Source organism: Limulus polyphemus, unplaced genomic scaffold, assembly GCF_000517525.1.
Source record: "Limulus polyphemus unplaced genomic scaffold, Limulus_polyphemus-2.1.2 Scaffold5225, whole genome shotgun sequence".
NCBI lineage: Eukaryota > Metazoa > Arthropoda > Merostomata > Xiphosura > Limulidae > Limulus > Limulus polyphemus.
The window spans coordinates 57479-68554 of record NW_013670835.1 but is presented as its reverse complement, the minus strand read 5'-3'; the positions used below and the strand labels follow the sequence as shown (position 1 = coordinate 68554).

At 32.5% G+C, this 11076-nt stretch overlaps 1 protein-coding gene across 5 annotated transcripts; it reads left to right on the top strand.

Moving 5' to 3' along the window:
• The first annotated feature begins 1134 nt into the window (after positions 1-1134).
• Positions 1135-10610, top strand: LOC106472296 (protein O-mannose kinase-like). 5 transcript variants are annotated; one of them, XM_013932929.2, is made up of 3 exons: positions 1135-1297; positions 6770-7126; positions 8372-10608. In XM_013932929.2, exons 2-3 carry the CDS (start codon positions 6824-6826, stop codon positions 9098-9100), a joined length of 1032 nt encoding a protein of 343 aa, XP_013788383.1. In that variant the 5' UTR covers positions 1135-1297; positions 6770-6823; the 3' UTR covers positions 9101-10608. The 5 variants fall into 5 exon arrangements, with proteins under 5 accessions (XP_013788383.1, XP_022256605.1, XP_022256604.1 ...); XM_022400897.1 differs by having other exon boundaries at positions 1155-1297; positions 6948-7126; positions 8372-10610; XM_022400896.1 differs by having other exon boundaries at positions 1155-1308; positions 8372-10609.
• Positions 10611-11076: the final 466 nt, after the last annotated feature.

The following is an 11076-nucleotide window of genomic DNA, read 5'->3' as shown; positions in this document are numbered from 1 at the left end:
CACGTGATCTCGCTGACGCAACAATATATATACGAAGGGACCAAGTAAGTGACAAGTTAAGTCAGAAAACGTTAAGTTAGTGAAAGTAAAGTTAGACTGCGTGATTTTTAGTAATGTTATGGGCAACATTTAAATTGCGTTTTACAGTGGTGTTGAAATAACAGAGATAAAGGAGAACAATTTGTCTTGTTAATGAGTGTTCTAAAGTAATTGAACCTGACTGTGTGGACTTTGACAAAAAAGGGACAATTATTTGAAGTTCTGGATACAACTGTGGTAACCCACAGGGCATCGTAAGTGAATCTATCGCAGACTGTGCAGTAACTTGAGTAAGAATAGAGAAAAATAATTTGTCTTGTCAACTGAGTTCTAAAGTAAATGAACTAGCCTTTGTCGACTTTTGACAATAAAAGAGAATTGTTTACAGTTTTGGATACAATTGTAATATCCTATAGTGTAAAGAACTTTTGTACATACGTTTGACTTGTTTTGAATATATGATTTTAAAACAAGTGGATTGTGTGCTGTCCGATTACTGTTCGAATTTATCGCCAACAAATCACAGACACGGACTGAAAAGAATCGCAGCCCACGTATATAAAACCCTGACACTCCCATATTATTCTTTGGTAACGTTAAGTTGTCCACCATCTAATCCAGCATTTATGTAGCTTATTTGTTATGATACATTATTAATAATATAATATTACTGGCTGCTAATTCTAATAACTTATGAGTGAAAGTAAAGAAGAATATTGTTATGTCTCTGGTCGTTAGTTAATTTCCCGTATAATTTATTTCTGATGAAACTTTAGCGACACAAGTTCCTTTCTTAAATAAAACTAGTTTATTCTTTCTCAATTCAACTTTGCAATACACTTAATTTCCACAGCCAATTTAACTTAACTAATTTTATAAAAACACTTATAATTCGCAGGGAACTTTTCATGCACTTACTTACTACCGCGCTTGACTCAATTGTCCGTCTGCAATTCTATTCCGATTAATTCTCTCACGTTCTTATATACAAGAATAGAGGGCGCCTAGCACATACTGGATTATTCGTGATGTTCCCCGATCCTTCTAGAATATCATGACGTGTTACCAGAGTCACGTGACTACCGCTGTCGTAACAATATGTTATAATATGTCAACCACAATACACTATAAGTATGACTAGTGCCGACGAGGCCTTTCATTAGGTCGGCTTGAATACGCCAGACATAGTAAAGGTCTAGTCGCTGTATAAATCATCAACTTTCATGAACAACGACTGTTATGGTGTCAACTGGATTACGTAAGCGAATTGTAATTATTATATATTTTATTAACAAATTAAATTTTTAAGCTAAGGATTAATAACACTATGCTGTTTAACAGTAACAATTAGTAGAGTCAATTTCCATCTTGCGTAAATCCTCTTCCTTTGATCGTAATATTATACGTAAACGAGAATAAGCGTTATAAAATAATAATTTACGATAACGGTATCTTAACGCGGAAAAGGAAAATGCAGGCAAAGAACTTGCCCTAAAGTAATATTATGATGAACTAAACCATTGCATAGATCGATTAGACAAGAATATCAAGATCACGTAAGAATTTGGATTAACGTAGAACCGTGCTCTGAAACGGGGAAATAATGTAAAAGAAAAACTGAAACCTTTATCGTGCATTTTGTTGAATATTGTTATATCATGTTTTCTAATACACGATATGTTATAGATACTATGGTTATAATTATCATAGTAAGGATAATTTATCACTATGGCATAACACGTTATATTAGAAAAACGGCTTTTAATAACTGAGCTATAAAGTAATAAAAAATTAACAAAACAAAAAACGTGTTACTTCCTGCTACTTTCTTTACATGTAGACCCTTTTTTTCTCCCCCTTTTTTTAATTAATCTTTTCAAGTTGATGTTACCGTTCTAAGTATTAGTTAATCTTAGTTGAGAATATACTTTTTAGTTTTAATTATTATTAGAATCAACACTAACCCAGTTCCTGGTTTTAATTCCAGGTTCCTTTTTTTAAAAAAACCTAGACCCTGTGAAGTTCCAACTTTCAAGGCCAGAAAATGACAGTTTTAATTGTACTAAAACTCTTACCCAGTTTTGGTTAAGTTTTATTTATATGGTGCAAAATAATACACAATTTGGAATGGTCACTTAAAAATTTATGTACACAACTGTTACTTCTGCCCCAGTGATACTGGAATTTGCTTCATTGGTCTCATCTTTAGGTATTGGTTTTCACCCAAAACAAAAGGAAAAGCTATTAATAAATATATAAACCAAAAACCTTTATTTTCTTATGGCACTCAAAGATTTTATATTGAGGCAGATAACAGTCAGTATCCTTATATTCTATTCAAGTTTCTTGTGGTAGATGTTACTGACTATCAGTATCACTGGCTTGATCTTTGTAGATGATCAACCCCATTTGTTAACATTGTAGTGGAAATATATTCCATTGATTGATGCTGCCAAGAAACTGTTACAGCTGACTTAACTTGAGATTAGTCTGTAAGGGCTAATTTTATATCTTCTAAAGAATGATGTAGCATTGTGTCAGGTGTCTCACCTGATACTGGAGTATTTAATCTCCATAAAGAACTTAGTAGATTTGGCTACAAAATTTATTGCACAAAAAAAGCTTAAATGAAGGAAAGAAAAGGTGGTTTAGTTCAACCAATTGACATGGACTGTTCTTATAACCTTTATCGGTACATCCTTATAGCAAAGTTGTAATTGGATTTGAGTGTTTTTCTATAGGGCCTTAAATTAGTAATCCCATTCAGTTTTACCAGTGTATTCATTTTGGCCATATAGCTGTCAGTTGTTTCAAATGTGGGAAACCGTATAATTATAAAGATTGTGTAATAGACTTCTCAGAAGTGTGTTAATTGTAGTAGACTACTTTCAGTAACTTTTTCACAATGCAGAATCCAACAACAAAAAATCCAGTGATATGAAAGCTTACATGTTAAACACATCAGATATCTTACAGGGAGGCTTGATTATTATTTCGGAAGTCTCCACCTATAAGAAAATGGTACAAAGTGACCCTCTGTGTTTCATGAGGGTCACTTTGTCAGGTCTCATTTGCTGCTCAAACTTTTACATTTGATGTTTCTACTTGAACTGAGGCTGATAATATGTTAAAATTTCCTTCTTGTTCAAATTTTATTGCTTTCATTGCAGAAATAATTAAGTGCTATTCTCAGGTTTATATAAATTAAACACAAATTAATATTATCACTAAGGCTACTGAGAAACATTTTAACTATGTCTGGATCAGCAGACTGTACATGGTCTACTGCATTCTCAAGTAGAGCTGGGCAGTTAGTATTATATCCTAATAAATCAGTCAATGTCCCATAATTAATTATTACAGTGTTCCTTATATACCATGGTTTGTACACATACACACACAAAAAAAAGGTTGGTATTGGGTGCTGTCAGTCAGTTGTCTTCCTTCTAGTGAGCAGTTAAAAATTAGTGATAATGTCATATAGCATTAGTAGCTTGGCCATAACTAAGATAGGTCAAGCACGTTTGGTGACAATAATTTGATTACTTGGATAGTTGGAATAATTAAAAATGGTAATAATCAGAAACCCTAATTTTGATTAGTTATTTTCATGACAATTGATTTAATAGTAATTTTGATTAATCTGTTGTTGGGATAATCAAAACAGTAATAATCAGAAACATTATTTTGATTACTTGACTTGATCAGGGGCCTGGCTTGACCAGGTGGTTAGGGCACTGGACTCGCAATCTGAGGATCTTGGGTTCGAATCCCCATCTCACCCTTTCAGTCGTATAGGCATTATAATATCATGGTCAATCCCACTATTTATTGGTAAAAGAGAGTAGCCCAAGAGTTGGCAGTGGGTGGTACTGACTAACTGCCTTCCCTCTAGTCTTTTACTTCTAACTTAGGGATGGCTAGTACAGATAGCCCTTGTGTAGCTTTGCACAAAATTCAAAACAAACCAAATCATTTAATTAGCTTACATGACACTAAATCAGTGTAATTGATTAAATTACTGAGCTCTCTAGCTCACCTGGTGATGAATGAGCACCTTAAGTTTTTACGGTGGAATGCTCAAGGCTTATTATGTGGAACTCAAGCTCTGTATGTATCACTATACTCCTCATGTTATCATCCGAGTTTATGAAATTTGGTTGAATGCTCATACTGAGTATTCTCTACCTGGTTATATTGTTTATTCTTCCAAATACACTGCTTGTGAACATGGTGAACTTTGCTTCTTCATTCACTGGGACTTTTTATTTTTATTGCCTGTTAGTGGTGTCGATATTTATCCATTTGAAAATGTACAGAGTAATCTTAAGTGAAAAAACGTTCTGTGCTGAAAGTTAAAGAACTTCTCTGAATATGTATGTTCTCAAGTGTCTTTAACAATCTTACGCAAACCTCAACTTTGTCTTCCTTACTTTTTCTGATATGAAGACTGAATCTCCCAAATGCAGTGCTCCTTGGTCATCTGTCAATGTCTGTAATGCTCTTGGGGTAAATACACTAGATCTATGATTCAATCATTGAATTTACATATCAAGGAGGATGCACAACTTTCACTATATAATCAGTTAGTCATCTACAAATACATCAATAAGTTATGTGATAGTTCCAGCCTACAGAACTTCAGTATTTTATAAAGTGTACAAATTAATTCTATCCTCAACACCTAGGAATTGCTACTCGTTTATAAATCAAAACCCTTTCAAACCTTTTTAAAGTGCTTGCCTCCACTTTTGCCAGTGTTAATTTATTCCATAAGCCAATCACCCTGTGAGAAAACAAGCCTTGACTCCATGGAGCTTAGTGTGTTTTAAACTTGTCTCCTGTTATCTTTATATTACAGACAAAGAAGTCGTAGGCCTTTATCTTATCAGTACCCTGGATGATATTGTAAATTTCAGTAAGATCACCTCTTACCCTTTTTTCTCAAGAAAAAATGAATTAAGCATTCTTAACTTATTTTTATAAGACAATCTTTTCATCCCTTTTCAACCTAACAGCTCTTCTCTGCACTCTTTTCAATAAATCAGTATCATTCCTTAGATAAGTAGACCAAAACTGTATACAGTATTCCAAGTGACACCTGTCTAGTGATTTGTGTAGAGAAATAATTCTCTCTTTGGAGTTGTAATCAGTATATACAGGGGTGTGACGAGAATTTTACCCTGATGGTGATATCATGTCTAAAAAGTTTCATAAGGGCTCACTATAAAATTTAACACTACATCATGTTTATAAATACATCGTAACATTCTACTATTTTTACTACAAGCAACAGAGAACTACCTTAATAGCTTGAGTAACTCATCACGACTATGCCAAGATCCCATCTGTATAATAGTGTTACGTCTCTGGTCGTTTGTTAATTTCCCGTAAAAATTCTTTCGGAAGAACTTCAGCATACAAGTTCTTTCTTAAATAAAACTAGTTTATTCTTTCTCAATACAACTTTGCAATACACTTAATTTCCACAGTCACTTTAACTTAAACAAACGCTATAATTCACAACGATTCACGTAGTTTACTTACGGTCACTACCGCTCACTTGAATTGATTATCTGTCTCTAAATCTCCCTATCTGCAATTATCTATGCCGTCACTTCTCCTCTCCGCTTTATTTGCCGGGCTTATATATTAAAATATAGGGTGCCTAGAAAATGCCCGGGCCTTCATGATCCTTCTAGAATCTCATAACGTGTTACCAGAGTCACGTGACTTCCACTATCGTAACAATATATTAAACATTTTACCCCATATGCATTACTTTGCACTTGCTATAATGGAAGGTCATTTGCCAAATATTTGTCTAACTTACCTGTTGATCCTAATTATTCTGTAGTATCTTAATATCTTCAATATAACTAGAATTACTCGAAGGTTTAATGTCAGCTTACTAATTTAATAATTATGCCTCTATCATTACCATTAATCTAAATAAGAAAATACAAAGGATTAAGCATCAGTCCCTGAAGCACCTCATTAGTAGCAAGGGTCCAGTTTGACAAGATTCCATTGATAACCTTTTGCATTCTTCTATCCACTCACTCTAAACCCAATTAAACAGTCTTTTTTCCAGCAACTACTGATGTTATTTTTGTAGTTAATCTGGTAGTGGCACTTTATCAAAGTTTTTGTTTTAAGCAGCTCTTTTGATTTAGTTTCCAACACTGTTCGTTCCTACATGCACTACAAATTGAGATTGCTCCTTTGTTCCGGCCACTAAATAGTCAACAAGCTATATAATATCCTGTACTTCAGCACTAGGCAAGCAAATTCTAGTTTTAGTCTGTGCTCTTCACTACAGTTAACTCCATCAGTATATTTAATGTGAGAGTTCACTATCTAAACCTCTTGATCATCTTGTTCCTCACTGCAAGCAGCCAAAGGTTCAAATGTGTTAAGAGACTGATGGCTCACTGCTAACTGAACCTGCTTTTTAGCCATAATTTTGTTACTAATTGTAAAATGTTTTTGAAAAGTAGATGAAAATCTACAAAATTAAATGAATTTATTATTATTGGAAATAGAAACTAATTTAAATTACACTTTAGATACATTTATACTGTTAAATACTAGTGTCGAATTGTCTTTGGTAAAAAGATTTAATTTTATCAGTTGTTATAAACTATTTGGTTTATCTGAGCTCAGAAGTTAATTATAACCATTAATTTATTTTTCCTTAACTGTAAACTTTCTTCTTTTTTTTTTCCAGATTTTGTATTCCAAGTGTTAACTGATTTAATGGAAGCTTTTGAACTAACTGGAAATGATTGTCTTTACACCAGCTTTTAATCAGAAGTGGTTAGTTCTGCTCTTAGCCTTAATGGCTTTAACACTTGCAGTCCTTTATCCACTGTTGAAATCTTCATTCATAGGAAATATCTTTCCAGAAAAAAGATGGCATTGTTACAAGGACCTCACAGCAAATGAGAGAGTTGTTTGTAGACCATTATGTTCAAAAGGACAGTTTAGTTTACCTGGGATGTCTAGCTGTCATCCATGGTTGACTTGTGATGATTTCCTTAATATTTTTCCTCAGAAACTTCTCGTTAAGAGTGTTGTTAAAAAGGTAAGTATATAGGAGTTGATATTTTCAATCCCTATTTATTACAATTGCTGTTATAAATAGAAAAGTGTTAGTTAATTTGTAGTAAGAAACAACTGTAAGAAGTGATTGATAGTATTGTACCTTGATTTTTTTATCTCTGCTGAAAACGTAATTTATAGTAAATATGTTTTCAGAAGGAAAAGAAGATCTCAGTCCAGTTTTTTTTTACTTCACTGCCATCTACAAGTTATATCTGACATTTGTATTTCTAACCATTCTGACTTTTTTAACATTATCAGTTTTTCATTAACCATAGCTAGCTTAAGAAGTTGACTTTCACACATATTTTACTATGGCCTTATTTCCAAGTGTTTCAAAGTCATGGTTTTTCTAGTATTATTTTGAAAATCTTTTATATCCAATCCAGTAAGAACAGTATTCTAGATTATTGATAAACTAGCTTGAGTACCTGTCCTCTGGATGGAAGTTATGTAAATTCATGATTAATGAAAGGTTATCTTAGGACATGAAAAGTTGCTTCCCTTATATGTAGTTGTACACAAATGCAAAAACACCCATAAAAACTGCAAAACACAAATTATGAAACTGCAAATTTGCATGTATCTCTGCATGGATCCAAAAAACCTTCATGCCAAATTTGGTGAAGATCCATCAACAGGGGACAAAGTAGTGTTAAAAAGTGCAAAAATTACCATAAAAACAGCAAAATTTGTATGTAACTCCCAATAGACCCATTGAACCTCCGTACGAAATTTGGTGAAGATCCATCCACGGGAGGTGAGGTAGTGGTAAAAAAACACAAAAACGCCTATAAAAACTGCAAAACACAAAATTTGTATGTATTTCCCCATGGACCTAATGAACCTCTATACCAATTTCGGTGAAGATCCATCCACACCCTGCAAAATAGTTACATGGCCATATATGGATGTGCTAATCGCATAAATATTTTTTTGTGATTGAAAAATGCCACAATTTTTTAGCATACATGTTCTTTAATTTGTTCATTTTCATATTGTTTTGTAAACTCATGCAAGTTTCTTTGTTTTAATTTTATATATAATTCTAAAGTATAAGTTGTTATTGTCAAAAGCACAAAACTTAAAAGTTGAAATTTTTCAAGATAAGATATTTGAACTAAATCTTGTCAATTAACAAATATTAACACTGCTAACAAATGTGCATTTTATGAAAGCTCATTTTATTTAGAATATATTGAACTAAGTATAAATATTCTTTTCTTAGGTTATCCAAGCTAAATGGAAAAGTTACGTAGTTGTAATGTCCTCTCTGGCTTCTTCTCATTATCAAGAGGACTTTAAACATCACTTAAAAATGTTGCAATCCTGGTCAGGTAATTCTCTCATTATCCAACTGCTGGGCTTTTGTAATGACACAATAATTACAGAGTTTTATAAATTAGGAAGTGCCTTGAATGTGTGGACTTTGATGAATAAACAACTGAGAAAATATGACAGTTTGATAAAACGGCTCAACTTATGCATCAGTTATATAAACATTATAAAATTTCTTCATTTTAGTCCTAATGGAACAAGAGTTATGTGTGACTCTAATTCATTGGAAAAGACTCTTAGTCAGTTTCTCCTTCAACCAGATCTTCACCTAGTGCTGAATGATCTTGATGCACTACCTGAGGTAAAACCAGAAAGTGGCAAGAAAATAAAATGTGGTCATGTAGAACTTATGGGAGACTTTATTGCTCCTGAGCAGAGATGGCCCTACCCAGATCTTCTGTTTGATGACAATGAAATGCCAGGCTATGATGAAAAAACAGATATATGGAAAGTTCCCAACGTTTGCAACTGGTTTCTGGAAGATGATGATAACAGTGAATTTCTGAAATTAAAACTTTTTAAAATTCACAAACAATGTAAACATCTCAATGCTTCATTAAGGCCAACTGCTCAAGAAGTGTTTCAAGAATATGAGAGGGTTTTGCAAGAACTTTTATAGGCCAAAAGTAGTGGTGTGTCTTCTTTGGGGCATACTATAATTCTGGAAGGATTTGAATAGTAAACTAACAAAGAAAGGTAAAAATGATTTTAATTGGATTAATGGCTTAATTTATTACACATATATACAAATATTCTATAGTTTTAATTTAGGTGTTCTATTCAGAACTGACAAAGGTTGGTTTGCTAAAATTTTGCTGTTTTGTAAAAGCAATGTCAGTGCAGTGAAGGGAGAGCTATTGATTAGCTTGTCTTCCCTCTTGTCTGTAGTTCAAAATTAGGGATAGCTATGTGAAGATAATACTGTGTATTTTTTTGTATGAAAATGTTTGAAAAAAATAAACCAAACTAAATGCATTGAGATAATTATAGTTTTGTGTAAATATTACAATCAGTTTGACATTACCAGATGTTATTGAAGCTATTGTGAGATCATAAAAATAACAGTCAGCATGATATTATTAAATAACATTCAACTTTGGCATAATCTAAATACCCAAGTTGGGTATGTCTTTACCAAATGGTACTGAGGGGAGCATGATTTTATCTATATATTGAAGTCAGTATGTTATCACTAAATGGCAATTAGGTGAAGCTGGAGTTATTTAGTTTCTGAAATTAAAGTGATATTCATAAGTATCACTAAGCCAATTGTATTTTGATCTGTATACTGAAATTAGCTATTAAGTGGCACTAAGATTGATACAGTGTTATGTAAATACTGAAATCAATGTCATATTTGTAAATGTCACTAAGATGTGTATATTTTCATCTATAAATTGAAATGAATGTGTTATTACCAAATGACAGAGATTAGTATGATTTCATCTAAATCCATGAAGTGTGACATTACTGAATGACATTAAAGTAATTCCAGCATCATTTAAATGCTACAGTCAGTATGCGTTACCAAATGTTAGAGTAACCCCCGATTTTGGTTTCGACTGAACAATGAAATATATTTAACAGTACCAAATGCACTGAAACAATTGTGGATTTTGCCAAACTATCAAAATTAATAAGACCAACCAAACTGCTCTAAAGTAACTGTGTGATTTTAAAGAATGGAAATGGTATATATAACTTTGACAGCTTAAGTATAACATGTGATATACAAAATAATGATAGTAACAATTGACATATAACATAAATAATAGTGGTAATATAGTACGTGATAAAAACAACTGTACCATTGTGGTGAACAGAAATTACAATGATAGAATAGCATACAATAGGAATAAAATAAAAGTACTAATGTGACATATACGGATATTATAATTATTGTAGTACATACATAATGGAAATAACAGAACCAGAGTAACACAGCACAGAGATGATAACACTAGCGTGACATTAAACAGAAATAGTAATACCAGTGTAGTATATAGTATGTAACAGAAATGACAGACCTAGTGCGACATCCAATGGAAACAACATCACTGTGACATGCACCAGAAGTGACATTAGTGATCTGTTACTCGCAGAATGGAATATAGATTTGTATATTATAGTGTTAGGATTTTTTGGGCAAGATTATTTAAATACATTAATAAAAGATATAGCAACCACATGTTGCACCCAAACATGTTCTTACTGTGTGGGATCAAAACTGATGTTGAAATTTCCTACTTCACTTACTAGGTTTTGAAAGTAAAATATACTTTAGCAGCATCTCAAACTAAAGAAAATCACTAAATGAACATCTTCTCCCATAATTTCTGAAGTTTCTAGCATTTCTTGTCCTCTGGTATTTTGAGTACAGTTATTTCTGATGCTTAGAAAATTTAACGTAATAGTGCACTATGAACATTTTAAATTGCAAATTGTATCAACAAGTATTTATGAGAGTTACAAAGCTTTGTAAGTAAAATTCAATACTTTCAGTATTAATTGTTCAGAAATTAGAAAACTTTTTAAATAAAAAAATTATACCTACATATTAACTATACTTCCAGACATCATTAGAACAAAAATATG

What these genes read in the sequence shown, in the direction of transcription:
- LOC106472296 (XM_022400896.1), top strand. Translation starts at nt 6,824, where the DNA reads ATGATTGTCTTTACACCAGCTTTTAATCAGAAGTGGTTAGTTCTGCTC. An exon ending in TTAAGAGTGTTGTTAAAAAG is followed by an intron (nt 7,127 to 8,371) that starts GTAAGTATATAG and finishes TTCTTTTCTTAG; the next exon opens with GTTATCCAAGCTAAATGGAA.